Genomic DNA, 18,554 nt, shown 5'->3' on the forward strand with positions numbered 1-18,554 from the left:
CTAACAGAGAAAAGATGAAAGAATGGGTTGAGGCACCAAAGTCCCCTCCCTCAGGAGGGGCCACAGGGAGATGCACTTACCTGTCGCTGTTTGAGGAAGTCGAGTGCGATCTGCACATTCTGCAGGCGATGGAAGCGCATCCTCCCCTTTTCTCGAGGCTGGAAAAGAGACAACAGAGCTTAGCCCTTCTCAGATGAAGGCAAACACTTCCTGCCATCTCAAGAGAAGCCTGGACCACCCCTGGGGGGTGGGGGGGGATCATCCTTGCAGGGTTCAGCTGGACCACGTCACATGACCTGAAGGCTTGGAGAAACAGCCACAGAAGCCAAGCAAGGTTCTGATCCAGTCAATCAAGATTCTTCAATCACAGCAACTTTAAGGTGTGTGGACTTCAGCTCCCAGAACTCCCCAGCCAGCATTTGTAGACTTCAAGTCTCAGACTTCCCCAGCCAGTATTCCCCAGCATGCTGACTGGGGATTCTGGGAACTGAAGTCCACACTTCTTAAAAACTCTGTGACTGACAGTTCTGTAAATGTGAGGGCCCCTTCTGGAAGGTCTGGGCCTGAATCAGCTTATCTGCTAGCAATTCATCAATCTGAGGGAGGAAGATGAAAGGAAATTGCTAAATAACCCCACCCTTTTTTATTACCCTGATTACAAACTGCCCAGATCAACCAAAGAGGACAACTTTGAGCTCCAATAGCCTTCTCCAATCTGAAGCTCACCAGGTGGGCCAATGGGAAATTATGGGGTAATCCAACCTATCTGACAAGCATTGGGGAAAGGGAAACTAATTTAAGCATGTTTATCCAAAGATCTTCTATTATACAACAGTGGTGGGATTCGCCAGCAAGGACTGGTAGGCCAATTTCTTACCTGGTTCCCAGCAGTTGGTGGCACCTCTAAGCAGAGAGAGCAACCCCACATGACATAAAGGGCTAAGGGAGCTGACAAGGTCCTGTTCCTTCCCTTTCAGCTGGCATAAAGCCAAGGAAAAATGGAAAAAAGTGGGGAGTGGCAGGTCTTTCCTCCTTGAGAGAGATTCAAATGTCATTTATCAAGATGACGAACAGGAAAGTTCACCCATCCACTGAATGTCCCAAAGGTGCTTTTTCAAGAGGCAACTGGACTTTCTGGTTTTTCTTTGAAGACGTTTCGCTTCTCATCCAAGAAGCTGAGAAACGAAACGTCTTCAAAGAAAAACCAGAAAGTCCAGCTGCCTCTTGAAAAAGCACCTTTGGGACAACCAGGACCTGGATGACTGAGAATCTCCATAGACCTCCACTGAACAGTTGGATCATCCAGATGAGCAGCTGAGATTCTTCATCGCATTGCTCACCTTTGGGTCTGTGCTCAAGGCAACCACTCTATATTGGGCTGGGGGCTGAACAAGATGAATGCTCAGGTTTCTTACCCTGTTTTCTTGTTCACGGGTGGCCTGATACCCTGTTCCCCCCAAAATAAGACATCCCCTGATAATAAGCCCAATCAGGCTTTTGAGCGCATGGCAAGAAGGCCAAGCACTTACTTCAGGGTTCAAAAAAATATAAGACAGGGTCTTATTTTTGGGGAAACAGGGTAAAAATCTGGTGGAGTCATCTGCCAACTTCAGGCAATGCTAGGGGCTCTCACACAAAATGTCATTTTGGATCACAGGTGTGTGTGTGTGTGTGTGTGTGTGTGTGTGTGTGTGTGTGTGTGTGTGTCTGGCTTCATACACGGATTTTGGCTTGGGGTGCCATATGCCCCCCACTACTAGGAAACTAGTATGGAGTTACTGTGGCTGTAATTGAGCAACAATTTAAGGGGAGAGGTAAAGGCAGAGCCTGGATGCCTCTCCCAACTGCAGCCCTCCAAGTACTTTGAACTGCAGCATGGCCAAAAGCCAGAACATCTAGAGGACCAGAGACCGGAGCAAAGACACTGCCCTGGCAGATCCAGGCCCTGCAAGGTCACACAGTGGTCCAGCAATAACATGAAAAGCATGCTGCAGTAAGTAACAACTCTGTTGCACCCTACAACCAAGAGCATGCCCCCTTCTTCCCTTGGCCTGCCCTGCCCGAGGGGCTACCCACCTCCCGAGCTGCACTGTGCAACTGCCCTGCAGCAGCTAATAAAGGGGCAGCCAACCCCCACCCCACCCCCCAGGAAAAAGAGTGCTGAGCCATCCAAAGAGATGCTCCCAGCCTTGGAGCAACCCGACGGCTTTCAAGCACAAGTGAGCAGCAGCAGCAGCGAAGGCAGGCCACTGTCAAGGGTTGTTTTTCACAAGGCTTCTGGGGGCCTCAGGGTGAAAACCTGGCAGGGGGGAGGGTAGTGAAGATGCTGGACTCAGAGCAGACACACCCATGTTCAAGTCCAGCCTCAACCTAAGAAGGGCTGAGGAACTGGCCTTGAGGAAAGGAGGAAGGAGCCTTCCAGGGAAGCTCTCGCAATCCAGGGGAGGAAAGCCATGCTAATTTATGATGTCAAAAAAGGTGCTTCCTGCACTCCAATTTCCTGAGGAAAGAGAAGCATCAGAAAGAAACTCAAAATATGCCATCGTGAGGTCCTGTACAAATAATATTTTAAAAAATATTGAAAAGGGCTCATCTAGGAAGGAGACGACTCCTGAAGGCACTTTGTCCAAATCTCTCTCTCATGCCCATATAGGAAGGGCGTAAATCTCCTCCATAATGGGTCCCTGTCTGCACAACACTCCTCTGTGGCCAAGCAGAGATACAGCTGCCTGTAGCAAGGCTGCTTTCTTTGCAGAGCACATCAAGGGAATAATCTGGTTTAAAAGGCACGCGACCGGAACAAAACGTTGGTTCTGTAGCACGAGACTCTTCTGGGAAGGACCCCGGTCTGTTTCTCCACACAGAGGAAAACATTCTTCCAATTTCCCCTCTATATTGTGACAGGTGGCTTCCTAGTGGCGTTCACTTCCCAAAAACATGACTAGCAGTTTAGGAAGCCCCATTCCCAACACATCTGGAAGTCTGAGGAAGGCTGGCCTGCGGTTAGAAATCTGGGAACAAAAGAAGGTTGTGGAAGTGTGCAAGACCTGCAAAAAAGGCAAACCATTGTGTGCTCACACTACGTGAGTTAGTATTCTTCACTCATCCCCAGCTACCGACACCAGAAACACATCCAGATAATCCAGTGAATTCCTCACAGCCTTCAAGTCCTAAATGAAATCCTATTCCAGCCTCTGGCAGGGAAAAGGAAGTTTGTACTCCCTTTGAAAGAAAAGCAGCATGCCCACTCTTTCCTTGGCAACGTCAACATTGATTCAAGCTGCCAAGGTTTTAGGACAAAGGATGACCTTGTAAAAGGGAAGCAAAGAGAAGAAGTCCTTCTCCCTTGTCTTGTTGGATGTCTCAGAGTGATGGGCCCTGGAGCCTCCAGGATAGCACCACATGTGGGCAATTGAGTGGGGTTCTTGGGGTATGAAATGAGGGTGGCTACTCCTTCCCTTTGGTCCCCCATCCCCCCCCTTCCATTAGATCCTTTCCTTCCTTTGGCTTGCAGCATTTGGAGACATCCAGCTCCATCTGACTCTTTCCTGGGCAGGTGACCTACCCACACACAGAGCTACAAAGGCAGCTCCAGAGTAGTATTCTGGAAAGAAAACCACCTGTCTTCATCCCACAAATTTAACCAGAAGGTCCTGGGAAAGATGTTGTCTCACAGGCTCATGTGCGATCTGTAATTTGGTCATTTCCATTTTTTTAGAAGATGCTGGAAGTCCTGCCTGAAATCTGAGGCATTTCTAGATTATTGGAATGTGTCTAGTACCAGTTGCTATTGCTGCTCCATGGTGGACATTGACCTACTGTATCCTCCTCCTCCTCCTCATACTCTTCACTGCCCAAGCGACTCCAGGGTGGGACTTTCACCAAGCAAACAGTCTTCTGCCCTGAGGTTTCCTTGGGCTAATAAATAGGATGGACAATACAGTACTAAATGGAAGTACATGGGACACACACCAGAGAAAGAAAAATGCCACACCCAACAAATACACAGGAAGAGCAGTGCACAAACATGTTCTTTGCCTGCCCTCCCTGACTAAAACTGATTTTTCAAATACACAGCTCCTCCAGATCTTCCACAGCCCATGTTCACCAAACCTTTAGAGCCTCCAGAAGTGAGCCATCTGATAGGGAAAAATGTTTGGTGAGATCCAAAAGTTACAGGGCACAGGCCAGCTGCTGCTGCTGCGGAAACAGTTTAGGACCAAACCTTTTGGATGGCAGAGAACGTGCTTTGTGTCCAAGGGAAAGAAAGAACAAAAAAAAAAAAAAGGAAAGGATTGCGAGGCACAGAATTTTGCTTGGGAGTCACTAAAAATATAACAACTTCTTGACTATTAATTTTAGTATATATTTAAAACATATGTATGTTTTGTAAAATTTAACAGAATTAAAATTGAGCTGCAGCAAGCAATTTCCCAACTTTTCAGTTGATCTCCTACTGAGCCAATCAGTCTCTGCAGCTTTGTTTTTTGGAAGGAGGGGGCTGCTCTCCATATGCCAGGCAAATAAAACGATCAATATTAACAATGAATCTATCCAGTAGAAGAGGACTTCTTCTCCTTTCCTGATCTTCTCACACTGTCGCCTGCTCAGGTTCTGTTCCCCACTACAGGGACCACCGTCAACCTGTAATTCCCCTTCCACGTAGTGCCCCCCGTTTTGTCCAGCGGAAAAATAACTCTGAATATGAGTTTAGCTAAATACCGAATTTCAGTGCTGATTCCACAAAAGGCCATCTATAAAAGGTCCAACATAAACATTATTTTGCCCTTTTGTTTTCCCAGTTCAACAAGCACAATTCAGAGAACTGAGAACTCTCACTGATTGACCTTCATAATTACTTTCTTAGGTTTTAAGCTGAAGCTCAGCTAGTATCCTTGTGACAAGAGGCCCTCCAGAGCCCGGGGGAGACTCGGGCTCCCGAGAGAGCTTTTTGCTCTCCGGGAGGCTCAAAAAAAGCCTCTAGAGCCTGGGGAGGGCAAAAATGGGCCTACTGGAAGTACTGGAACTTACTGTTTCCAGCCTCCAGAGTCTGGGGGAAGCTGTTTTCAAGAAGTCCGGGGTGGGGGAAGGGGGGTTGGAGGGAGAGGGGGGATGAGGGATAGGGGTGTGGATGGAGGAGGGAAGGTGGAGGAGGGATGGGGGGGGAGGAGGGATGGGAAAAATTGTTGTAATACCTGATAAAACTTTTTAATAAAAAAAAAAACCTTCCCAGAGGCTATGGGGACCCTCTGGGGGTGGGGTTCTCCCCCCTGGGGAGGGTGAAAAATGGGCCTCCCAGAAGTTCTGGAACTTCAGAAACGGGCCAGTTTCCGGTCTCCGGAGGCCCTCCAGAGCCCGGGGGAGGCTGTTTTTGCCTTCCGGGAGGCTCAAGAAAAGCCTCTAGAGCCTGGGGAGGGCAAAAATGCCCCCCTGCTGGGGTGCAGGAGGCCGAGTAGGCCACACCCACCATGGCCACACCCACCCAGCAACCAGGCAGAGAACCAGTTGCTAAAATTTTTGAATCCCATCCCTACTTCTAGTCCAACTCCCTGCTCAAGCAAGAGACCCTACACCAATTCAGATAAATACATGTCCAATCCCTTCTTAAAAGCCTGCAGTGATGAAGCTCCCACAATTTCTGGAGGCAACTTCTGTTCCATTGGTTGATTGTTCTCACCGTCAGGAAATTTCTCCTTAGCAACCTAGAACTAAGGAGAAATTTCCTGACAGGGAGAATAATATTCCAACAATGAACAGAATCAGACTGGGGGACAAGGACTCTCTCTATAGTATTAGAAGTAAAAGTCATACAGTCCCACTTTTGTTTAAACCAGGGGTGGGATTGAAAAATTTTAGCAACCAGTTCTCTGCCTGGTTGTTGGGTGAGCGTGGCCATGGGGAAGTGGCCTACTCGGCCTACTGCACCACAGGGGGGGGCATTTTCACCCTCCCCAAGCTCAGAAGGTCTTTGTTGAGCCTCCAGGAGGGCGAAAATGGTGTCCCCTGGGCTCTGGAAGCGCTCCAGAGGTGCTCCGGAGGCCGGAAACAGGCACATTTTCTGGACTTCCAGTACGCCTGTTTTTCACCCTCCCCAGGCTCCGGAGGCTTTCCTTGAGCCTCTGGGAGAGTGAAAACATCCTCCCCTGGCCTCCAAAAACAGGCCCGTTTCCGGACTTCCGGAACTTCCACCAGGCCCATTTTTCGCCCTCCCAGAGCCTCCATGTGGGCTCTACACTTACCTGGCATCCAAAATGGGCCACATGGAGACTCCTGGGAGAGGCGGGGTGGGGTGGACGGGGCCAGCCAGTCCTTGCAACTCCCAGTTTGGAGAACCAGATGTAAAATTTGCCTCCGGTTCGCCTGAACCAGTTCGAACTGGCTGAATCCCACCCATGGTTTAAGCCCTTTAAACAGGAAGCCAAAATACCTATGGGGGAGTCTTCTGGAGGGATCTGAAATCAACCCCCGCTCTAACCCCATCCCCTATGCACGCCACCCCAAAGTTAGCAATAAGCAGAAGTATTATCTTTTCAAAAAAGGACACAGATCAAAATAAATGCTATGACATCATGTGCTAGGAAGGAAAGTCATTGTTCCATTCTATTCTGCTTTGGTCAGACTTTTCTGGGTCCAGTTCTGGCTTCACACATTGAGACAAACCAGAAAAGAGGGCAACAAGAATACCAGGGAACTAAAAACAAAACCTTGTGAGGAGAGATTGGAAGTGTTTACCCCTCAGAAGAGAGAGGGAGTTGGAATAGGATGGCATGTTCCAAACATGTGAAAGATCATGGCATATCCATTCTCTTTCATTAAGTTGCAGAACAGGGAATAACGTGGATTCGAGGCTACAGATTCCAAGTGAAGGTAGACAAAACCTTAATAACAATTTGGCAGTTAACACAATGGAAGTCAGAGTCGGAGTAGTGTCCTTCTCTGAGGAACACGCTCAGGGCAACCCTCAGCCTGGAATGCTTCGATCTGGATTTCTGCGTACAGCAGGGGTGAGACTCAGTGGCCTCAAACCCCCCTTCTAAATGAAGGACTCTTTGAAATTAAAACCCCTTAACAATCATTTTATGGTTAGAAATTAAGGATGAGCAGAGACATGGCAACTCAGCCCAGGATCGACCATTAAAAATCATAAGGACACCAAGGGAAGGAGGGCATTCCAGATTTCCCCCCCCCCCATCATGTCAGTGTTTCCCCGTGTTGGCCATTTCTAGGTATGTGGACTTCAACTCCCAGAATTCCACTGCCAGCATGGCCATTCATAAGATGCTACACTTGAAGTTAGCCCAAAGGCTGAGATGCAATTGACAAGAATTCTGGCAGTTGAAGTCCATATGCCTAGAAATGGCCAAGGTTGGGAAACATCGCTTTTTCACTGCTACACTCAAGTTGGTTTTTTAAATAATTGTTCTTATCTGCCATCTTTGATTTTAATCAACATTATTTAAAAACATTTTATTCGGCGCTAAAGTTTGAAGGATGGGTTTGAAGGAGTTGTCAGAAATTGCATTTGTTTCAATCTCCTGGTGTGAGGGATTTGTTTCTGTTGGGGGGACACATCTGAGCCTTAACCTGGCCCTGGGAAAGTCATTTCCCTTGTGGCATCTTGGAAACTCACCAACTTCACGCCCGAAAGGACCTCCAGCAGGGAGATGAGGTTGTGACCATCTCGCAGATCCTCGTAGAGGTCATTGATGTGCTTGCGCACCTGTGGGGACAGAGCAGAGAGACAATGCTATGCAGCTGCTGAGGACTTCAGGGAGCAAGAAAATGTGGAGAGCAAACTTTCTCAACCATGGCAGCTTTTCAGAGGGGTGGATTTCAATTCCCAGAAATCTCCTGCCTGGAAAGCTGGCTGGGAAATTCTGGAAGCCAAAGTTCACCCCTTTGAAAGCTGCCAAGGTTGAGAAACAGGCGAGAATTGCAGAGCAATTTTCACTGGAGGAGGGAAATCTGCTATACATGAACTGAAGACCGGCCATCTGATTACTAAGCATGTTGATCAATCTTCATTCATCTAACTTTGTTTTGCTTCAGAGATCTCAAAGACTATTTTTTTCTGCTGTTATAGGAGCTGGGAGTGTGCACACTTTAAAGAATTAACTCACAGTATTAAATCTTTTCCTGGACATGTATGAAAAGCATCCAGCACAAGAATGCCAACATTCTTCTGTGTCAGCTTTAAAAAGGAAAGGGTGGAGGAACGGGAAAAAGAAGAGCAGATCTAGGAGAATCAAAGGTGTGTGGGGCTTACCTTCATTAGGTGCTTATTCACCCATTTTGTGAAGGTCTTTTTCTGGACCCGGTCCCGTTCATCTGCAAAGTGAGAGAAAATGCAAACAAGTTAGCTTTTCAGTCATCTGAGAAAATAAACACAGCCACAAGCTGTCCTATTGTAGGTTGTAAGCAAAGCCTTTAGTTTAGCCCCCCTCCAGCCCCCAGTCCCTTTCCCAAAGAGCTGCAGGTTTGCAGGTTTCTTTGCAACCAATAGAGGGTTTGGGGCTGTTTTCTCCACAGAGATACTTTCATCTTTTTTTAAAATATGTATTTATTTTGACTAGATGGCGCTGCCTTCTCTGTTTCATCATATCAGGAAAGATGGAATCAAAGGAGAGCAGAGCAAGGCCATGTGGCCTTTTTTCATTTTCCAAAAAGTCACTTGCAGAGTCAGGGACTGTTGAGTCCTGTAATATATACCAGAAGGTATTTCCCGTATCATAGAATGTGCCCTCTGGGTGCAGAGGGAGAATTCAGCTTTCCTAATACTGAGGTCTATGGGATTGCAACTTTCAAAAGGGTACAAACCAGATCAGAGATATTCCAAAGAGTTCCTATCTGAAGGATGCAATTTTTATATTTCTATAAATATAAAAGTAGTAAATAAACAATCCATTAATCTGATCCATTAATGTTTCTTTAAATCAAGGAGGCAACCTGCACGCCCCAAACTGAGGTATATTTCAAGGTGGGAGATATATAAAAGCTATCATGTAAACCCCAAGATCAAAAAAGGGAAGCCCTCCACCAGCAGAAAAAATAGTTCCTTTCTTTTCCTTCTCTTGTCAGGTTTGCTATGTATAAATAATCTCTTGACGTGTAAAGAAAATTTGTTATGGACTCTTCTTCCCATTTGTCCAGGCAGATTCCCATTTCCTTCATTTAGTGAGCAGGAAACTTGCTGCCTTATATTCCCCCTACTGTCTGTTTCTCAAGGAGGAAGCAGTCACCTGCATTGGACATCTGGCAGCTTTTAGGTCATACCCACTGCAGCTGGCAGCTACTCAAGAGATTACTCCTTTGTCAGGTCTCATAGTTTAGTAAACAATCTCTCAAAAACGTCCAGCTGCTTTGGTAATTTTCACTGCTTCCTCCTGGCGAACTCCCTTGGTAAATTCCTGTCAGCCTCCCTGTTTTCTCATTCCGTGAGCACCAGAACCACAACGAAATTAACCGATAGCATCACACATGAAAGACTTCCAGCAGGTTTCCATGAATGTCCTCTGAGCAGGTAGTACCTTCCCAATATATTCCATGAAACATTACACCTTTAGATTCAACTAGGCAAATATATATGTGTGTCTTTATCCTGCCTAACCTCTGCTAATCGCAGAGCCAGCATTAATGAAACAAGAGATAAAAGCCCACGTTCAAAGCTCAGGAGAATGCTTGGAAAGTTCTGAACTCATACAGTATAGTGAAAGCCCATCACTATAGTATAGTGATAGGAAGACGGTTGGAATAAGAAACAATCGACATGGAAACAAGACATAAAAATCATATTGTCCATTACAACCTGCTTGCTGGAAGTGAACCATGCGGAGAGTTTGCAATGAAGTACCAATACATTCCTTATTATGAACATCCCTACACAAACTTTTTATTCCTCTGTCTAGGAAAGGGCAGACATCTGGCTTGAAGAATCTACTCTGTTTCTGAGGAGAATCCTCCAGATTCAGCACTACATGCCTTGTGTAAAAGGCACATTCTCTGAGCCCCACACTTCATTCACAACAGTGCAGAGCTTCTGTGGAGCTATCAGCGATCCAAATCCACGGCTTCCACTCACCTTTCCATCAAGTCCCATCGTACACACGTACTTTTCTAGTTCTTTATTATTTTAAACATTTCTTTTCATCCCCACCTTTGGTACACTTTGGGGGGGATCACTCAGCCTGGCTTCTGGCCTTCAGCCTCCAGGAACAAATATCAACTGAAAATTGTGTACATTCTATACTCAAGGAGTTTCCTTGAAGCAAAGCTTCTTTTCTCAGGCACCGTTTGCACCGATTTCCCAGCATCCACAGATTCAACAGAGCTTCCATACCTTCTACCCAAACCACCACTTGCAGCTGATGTCCAGGAATATTCCCACTGATAGCTTGTTAAAAAAATTATTCTCAGAATTATTTCCCATGATGAAAGTATTTCTACCATATGTAAAGAAGCCTCAAAGCACTTCCTTTACTATCACCTTAATTACAATGCCTCACTCCCTGCCATTCCACTATTTTCAAGCTGGGGCCATTTTGAGGTGCTCTGTCTAATTTTAAAAGACAGTCCATCCCAATGGCATTAATGGAGCTGAAACACAGAAGAAAGCTTGGTAGCCCACCCATTGAGGATTAAATAGCCGAATGTTCTCAGCAGAGCCAGAGATTCCATGCTCAAAGGGCCACATTTTGCCAGGTGGCAAGCTAGGTGTGGGGGCCATAAGGTACCATTATTAGGTAATTGGTGAAATATTTACCTTTTCTGACAACAATCTCCTCCCCCAAATCCTGCTCCAAGCAGCTTTTGTCTTGGCTTGTCATATACTAGCTCTAACTCCTGTGTGACCCCATATACCAGGGCTCTCAAACTCACAGCCCACGGGGCGGATGCATCATGCGCTGGCCACACCCACACTCATTTTAGCAAAGGGGGGGGAAGTCCCGATACGTCACATGACGACGAAGTGACAACATGAGTTTGACACTCCTGCCATATACAAAACAAGGTCTACCCCTACAGCAACTTCTCTCCAATCAAATGGTCTTCAGGTGCACCGGATATTATTGCTCTACCAGCTGTGGCCATCTAACACACTTGGGGGTGTGAGACACAAACAGGCTAAAAATTATTTTGCTTTAGTACTGGTGTATCTATTCTATTCTTAGCTAAATATTTGAAGAAACAAACAATGTGTTATTTGAAGTACTATTTGAAGTAGGAACCAGGGACCTCTGATTTGCCAGTTGCTGCAGAACAACAGGGCCAATGATGAGAGATGCTGGAGGGCCTGGAGGATCAGAGGCTCCCCATTTCTGACTCAGAACATGTCTCAATTCAAGATGCCTTTAAAAAAAACTGTCTACCACATCATTTCTACTAAGGGTGCAAAAAATCATGAAAAATCAATAGAAGACACTACTGTCAGTTGCCTCAGGGTGTACTTGCTCAACCCATGTGGTGCAAATAAAGCAGACAAGTAGCAGCAAAACCATTATGTCTCAGGAAGAATGGCCATTTTAAGGAGGAAGTAATAGCTGAGACTCCCCAACTTCAGGGGTTGGAAAGAGCCATCCCAACAGAGCTCTGCTCTTCCACTGACTGCCATGGAACCTCACCTATGCCAGGCCCAAAAGATGAACTGGAGCTCTGAGACCTCCATCCTGGTCAATCTGCCTGAGATGGAAAAGTTTCCTAATTGCAGTCAAATTCCTAATCAGCTCTGCCTACCTTCTGTATCAAACTTCTTCTATAGGTACCCAAGATAAACTGCTCAAGGCAGCCAGCTCACTTCGTAACACTAAAACCCAACTAGTTTGTCCTCTCAGGGTGTTACCTGCCGATTGTAAATTTAAAAGTTTCCTTCCAGTCTCAGAGACCTTCCATAAACATTCAGTCTGACCTCCCAACAACATTCAAAGATGCAAAGTCATCTAGGGCAAAATGGTGGTTTGGGCCATCTAGAACTCAAAAGATAAAATGAGACCAACACCAACACTAATTCAAACAAAATGAACTGAGCTCAACAGCTCCTAGCCTTGAATAAACATGGTTTGATTTGGATTCAAACTTGCTCCACTTCTCACCACCACCCTGCCCACGAAAGGCACAAGACGGGAAGAGGCATACTAACCAATGCAACACATCTGGCACACCAGGTGGGCATTCAGCTCCCTTTCTGTTCTGTGAATGTGCCACATGGTCCTTTGAGGTTCCAGCGTAAGCTGCATTAAGCCTTCCGGGTGTAACTGAACTCTTCCACCTTCCTGCTTCCCTTGTAAGACTTCTTCAGCATGATCTCCCAGCCCCTTGCCACCCGCTTCCTCCCCACAGCTCCTCCCCCAACTTCCTACTTCACCGTCGGCCATGAAAGGAAGTGCGTGTGCTGGTCTTTCCAGAAAGTAGGCTGCCCACTCTGGAGCTGCTCCCTCAGAGATTTGCAGAAAAGTGCTCCTTCCTTCAAAAGCTTGGGGTTTTCTGGAGAATGCAAGGCAGCAAAGCCCCTCAGCTCTTTTGAGCTAGGCAGATTAAGGCACCAACAGCAGGATTAAATGCCAAGTACGGTCAATTCAGACGTGTTCAGGAGATTGGCCAACATCCTGCTTCCCTCCACAATTAGGTTAAGTTTGTTCAGCCAGTGAAGCCTTTGGAGGAGACACCCCTGCTCTTCCCAGCACCCTTCCACATTCAGGCAGAGGCATGCAAGAATAAAAATCTAGGCTAAAACCTTTCAGTCTAGAAGCCTTGGCTGAACATTCTGGTTGAGGGGTGGGTGGGCAAAGAGAGTCTGCTTTCCAGAGGGTAAGCGATGGGACACAATCCAGGGCGTCCTGCCACGCTCACAGCTACTCAGGAAAAACAGAAGAGCATCTTCCAGGGTTCCAGCTCAGCCTTCTAAAGAATCCACTTGCTCCCAGAGTCCCCTGAGATGGGTGGCATCTTCATGGATGGAGAAGGTCGGTGGCTATTCCAATCCACTTCCCAGAACAGGCCGGTGCCTTGTCTCTCCCTCCAGCTTTGCTGTCAACTGCAAGGCATCAAATGTGTTGACACAATATAACCCTGAAGGGAAAACAAGAGCCCGTTCTTTCCTTATGCATCTCCGCTAGTCTGGCAGCCTTTTCGTCAGTCACAAGGGCATCCCGTTGAGAAGGCCCTGGAATTAACTAGTTCTGAGAGCAGCATCGTTTTGAAAAATGACCGTTTGGAATGTCCAGGGCAGAGATAAGAGAGGCTGTTTCTCCTTCTTGTTTTCCTTTCCTTCCTCTTCTTCTTCTGCTATTTATAACAGCTGTTGGTTCTCTTTCAGCCAGGCAATGATGCTTTGCTCAGAAATCCAGTGGGGTTCACAGGGGGCAGGAAGCTCTGGATTTTTCCACAAATGTCCCAAAACCAACCTTGGCATCGTCCATACCCACTTTTCTTCCTCCTGGCCAGTTCTTGGATTCCACAGATAAGCCCTTCTCCCACCCTCACCCGGTGTCACCATGAGCTAATAATAAGCCCCTCGCTCCTTCTCAGCAGCAGGAAGGCCCCACCAGCTTATCTCCGGCTGGTTAATCTTTGTCCAGAGAGCCCTTCTGATTAAGCAACCTGTTGCCGTTTTCTCCTTAACTCTTTGCAGCTGCCACCATCTCCCTGGCCATCATGTACCCTGGCCACATTGCCCCTCACCCCTCCAACAGGAACCAACTGGTGCACAGCAATCCGGACTGAGACCAGCCCCACCAGAAAGAACAGAGCCACCATGGCTGTGACACAGGTCAGAACAAGGGCCCAGCCCAGAGACTGGTCAGCAACATCATCACCGGGGCCCAAGGAGACAAACTCTTGAGAGCATTCCTTTCCAACCCCTCTTTTTCTACAGCAGCAAGGGGAAACAGCCACCAAAGCAGAGGGCATGAGATAAAAACGCTGCATTCCAGGCTCCCAGCAGGTTCCAGCAGGGAAGCCTGCACGCAGGCAAGGCCTAAAGGAGGCCTTCTCCTTCCGGATCAGTTCAGATCAAGAGGCCTTTCAACTTAACTTTCTCCACTTTGGCAAGCAGAAGCCTTCCTGGCCTTCCCTACAGATTCCAAGGCAAAGCAGAGACTCTGCCCCTGAGCCACAGGCAGGATTGAATTAACTAATCCCAGAGTGAAAAGCAGCATCACTCATAGTTCTGTAAACACTGGAAGAAGAGAGCCTTGATCATCAATGGCAACAAAACTTAGGGATCTAATGGCATCTTTTGTGAGTACTATAACACATTTTATTACGAGGTATACGCTTTGAAAGCCTATGCCTTTTAATATCATTTGTTAATTGGAAAAGGTGCCACCCAATTCCTGATCTTTTGTCACAATTCTTTAGTTGCTCATGTTCCCACTGAAACTGTGCTGACAAAACAAAAATGGCCATCATTTTAAGCGTGCAGCAGCCTGATCAAAGCAACAGTCAAACTGATTCTGATAAACCTTGAAATCAAAGTTTCTTGGAAGCCAAACAAATCTTACTCTGAACTATCCCCAAGCTTGGCAAATGGCTCTTGGAGGAGTAATACAGTAATACAGGGTGCAGATGAATATGGGTCATTTCTCCAGAATAAGGAAACCTGGGTAGGGAAAGGCAGAAGGAACCTCATTTTTTCACTGGGGACTCAAATTTATTATCCCACTGGAAGTTTGCACCAGGACTTTTTGCTCCCTGGAGGAGAGTGATGGCAGTGATTGGCCAGAGGTCTGTTCTGGAGTTCAGGTTCTTTGCAGGTTCTCCCTCCTAGGAACCAGGAAGACGGAAACATCGGAGGGATCCTGAGGGAAGGGGGCTTCCTCAGAAAATGATGGGCCATTTTGCCTTGGCCCGTTGGCTATCCCAAGCCCGTCTTCCGTCTCTCCTCTAACATTTTTTCCACGTTTTTTGTGCAGACTGAGCCAAAAACAACAATTATAGCATTCTTAAAAGCATAATTCCGGCATCTGGCATCCATCCTACTACAATTTTGCAAGTTTCTCATTAAAGAATCTTTTATGAAGTGGGGAACACTACTTTCCTGGCAATAACCCTCCCCAAAAGGCCATCGGAAGAAGGCAAATTACCCCTCAGTTTGTGTTAAGACTGCTTACATACAAATATGCAAATGAAAAACTTGGTAAGGACTATAGATAAATTCAAATCATCAGGACTGGATGGATCACATCTCAAGGTTCTGAAGGGGCTGGCAGATGTGATCTTGGAACCACTGAATAAAATTTTTCAAAGATCCTGGAGCACTGGGAAAGTACCAGAGGACTGGAAAAGAGCCAATGGGAACTAAGGAGAAATTTCCTAATAGAACAATTAATCAGTGGAACGGCTTGCCTCCAGAAGTTGTAGATGCTCCATTGCTGGATGTTTTTAAGAAGAGATGAGACAGCCATTTGTCCAGAATGATATTATAGGGCAGTGATGGTTAACCTTTTTGGTTCCAAGTGCCCAAAGCGTGCACGTGAATACACACGTGCATGCCCGAACCCCCAAAATGCAATGCGAGCACCCCCATGCATGAGCCCTGCCCCATGCATGCGTACGTGCCTGTGCATGAGGACGCATCCCCCCATGCCCCGTTTTGGCTTCCAGGTTGGTGCAGGAGGGTTTCGAGGCCCAAAATGGGGCATGGGGGGGCTGCACCCCACTTTTGGCCTGGAAACCTCCTGCACCAACCTGCACCCCCGCGGATGCACCCTGTGCATGCGCGTCCTCTGCATGCACCCCCCCACATGTGTGGCACAGACCCAAAGACCAGCTGGCTGGCGGGAGGCACATGTGCATGTGCAGTGGAGCTGGGCTGGGGCGATGGCAGGCTTGCCTGCAGAGGGGGCTCTGCATGTAATCTGTGCCATGCGTGCTATAGGTTCACCATCACGGTTATAGGGTCTCCTGCCTGAACAGGGGGTGGTGGTGAACAAGAAGACTTCCAAGGTCCCTCTCTTATTATTCTATATTTTGCATAAAATTATCAGTACAGTTGTATAAGTTCTGATGGAAATCATTCTCTTATAACGAGGTCACAATTCCTGAAACTTTCATTCATTCCATCGCACTTGGAGATGTCAAAAGCTGGTAAAAAGAAGATTGCTATTTTTGAATTGTGATTCAGGCTTAGAGGAGAATTGGCCTGTCTCCAGTTTGTCTGAGGCGAAGCTGGCGCTTTCCCAAATCAGGGCTGGAGCTAAATCTTGTGGCTTGTGCACACCCTCCCTTAATCCCCAATGGAATACGCCTCCATCTGAATGGACTTCCGGGGCACTGCCAGGCTCCTCTTGGCATCTAAGAACTCTTTCCCCCTCTCCCCCCAGAGAAGAAGATAAGCACCTTCAACAAAGAAGAGAGGAGAGGCACAAACATCACTGTTCCAAAGCTCATTTCTGCCTCTCTAGCCCAGCCACTCTTGCACATCTGAACGAAGAAAACTCAAGGAGAACCTGCGTTTTCTTCTGGGGTTCATTCCATTTGCATGCTAAGGCGGCCTTCCCAAATGTTCTGCCTTCCAGATGGACTGAACATTCATGGGTCTTTAGAAAGAAACAATGGAGAAAGAAATAAAACCACAATGGAGAAAGTGGAAACAAAAAATATTAAAAGATGATTTTCTCTATTGTGTAGCCTAGATATTCTCCTAAGATTTAAGCTGAACAAATAACAGCAATGAAACACACTCAACTGTAGCTAGAACAGCCCTCGACCTATGATGTAAAAAACCAAGAAATGTTAGCTGGCTCAGCAAAAAAGTTCCAAAATCTACACGGAGGCAACAAAGGAGGAAAGTGAGCCATTCCAGATGAAGATTTGCCATTCATGTCTATCAAATGATTTACTATTAGAAATGGACATTTTGTGTGCAATAAAAAAAAGTAAATCCAGAATTAGAGTTTCAAATTGCACAGCTTTTTAGTTTGTAAGAGGTTGCTTTCAGGCAAAGTTTCTTTACATGCAGCTTCCTGATCTCATCCATGAATTTTACAAGCTTCCCATTTCTGATGTCATTCTGTTCTCTCATGACATCTTCTGACTTTGGGGGAAAGGGGGGGACTGAAAAAAGAAAATTAGATGGGTTAACTATGCAAGGACTTGAAAGTGTTGCACTCATCTGAAAATTCCCTGAGACCTTCCATGGAGGTTCTTCCATTATTTGGGACTTTTAATATATAGCAACCACTGAAAACCCAATTATGAAAACCATCAGTTGCCAATCACTTTGCATAGCTGAGCCACCCAGTCTGCAGAACTGGCTGTGAGGAGCAGATTCACCCCTTACAGCCCCCGCCTGCCTGCTTCACCTTGTGCAGAACACAGGTTTTAGAGCCAGGTCTGTGCATGCAGGTGCACAAAGCTTCCTGCCTTCTGTCTTTATTGCAGGAAAGCTCCTCTTTTGTTCCTCCTCCTGGAGCATCTGCCAGATTTTGGGGCTTAATTCTCATTGTCTGACAACACACAGAGTGTCGTGAGCTGCAACGTCCCAGAGTGACCGTCCAGGTGCCTCTGGGAAAACCAGAAGTACAGCAGGAAAAGAGGTAGAAGTACAGGTAGACTACTTAGAGGTAGACTGCTCATGGATGTGGTGACTCTACTAAGATTAAGCTTCATATCCACTGACAGATGTCCCTCTTCCTCCTCCCTTTCTTCTAATCCTCATTTAAAGCTGTCTAACCTGGGCTTCTGTTTGCAAACAAGATAAGTATCTTCTGTGAATAAATGTGCTACCATTTATGCAAACTGAAAGAGAACTGACTGCTCCAGATCCTCCCCTACTTCTGTATTAAGTATCAATGTTAGTAGTAGTACTAACTATTTTCTTGCTGGGTCTGGATAGAAATGCACACCAAGCTCTGATGAGACGGTTGTCGAAGGAGCTCCCCGGCTGCCACTACAGCATCAGAGGCCAGAAATAAAGAACATTTCCCAGGGTTCCCTGGGCACATCCTTGACCACCAACGGAGGTTCAGCAACCAACCTATGCAGAACAAAAGAGGCTGTTCCATGACATCACTGATCCAGTAAACAACTGGACTGCCTTAAACAAGGTCAGGGGAAGGATTGCACTCCCCGGCCCTTTCCCACACGCACCCATTTTGCTGCACAAAGAACAGTACCTTCCTGGCTCCGGCTCCTTCTCCTGCTCCTGGTCCAGTACAAGATCCCAGCTATCCCAAAGAGGTGACTCAGGACAAAAACAGTGGGGGACAGAAAAACACCATCCCAAAGGGACATTTGCCTTCCCATTTCCACCCCTCCGGCAGCTCTGCTGTTAATACTCTTGAGTTTCAAATTCCTTTCTCTTGAGCCACAAGCACTTGGACGCAGCATCACCAGAATTGGGGCGGGCAGCCACGGCGGCGGCAGCAGCAGCGCAGAGTTTACAGATAGGAAGAGACTGAGCGAGCACTGCTTCTGAGATGGTTTACACCAGAAAATGGTTCTTTTGTCAACCATACAGGGGAACGGGAAGGGATGTTGTGCATCTGAGTTGGCACTCCTAAAGATTTTGGGATTTCTGCTGTCCATGTACTCCTTTGAAAGAGAAGCAACTGTTCACA

The 18,554-nt window shown here is 46.8% G+C and overlaps 1 protein-coding gene across 1 annotated transcript in view; it reads right to left on the bottom strand.

The window, feature by feature from the left end:
- Positions 1 to 18,554, bottom strand: part of MACF1 (microtubule actin crosslinking factor 1) — a 323,369-nt gene that overhangs the window by 231,748 nt on the left and 73,067 nt on the right. The window contains exons 2-4 of the mRNA XM_070949227.1: positions 8,267 to 8,328; positions 7,631 to 7,720; positions 81 to 158 (exon numbers count right to left, since the gene is read on the bottom strand). Coding sequence (XP_070805328.1) covers positions 81 to 158; positions 7,631 to 7,720; positions 8,267 to 8,328 — 230 coding nt within the window. The remainder of the gene's footprint in view (positions 1 to 80; positions 159 to 7,630; positions 7,721 to 8,266; positions 8,329 to 18,554) is intronic.

This window comes from Pituophis catenifer, unplaced genomic scaffold, assembly GCF_029215685.1.
Source record: "Pituophis catenifer annectens isolate HBS135680 unplaced genomic scaffold, rPitCat1.0.hap2 SCAF_9, whole genome shotgun sequence".
NCBI classification, from domain to species: domain Eukaryota; kingdom Metazoa; phylum Chordata; class Lepidosauria; order Squamata; family Colubridae; genus Pituophis; species Pituophis catenifer.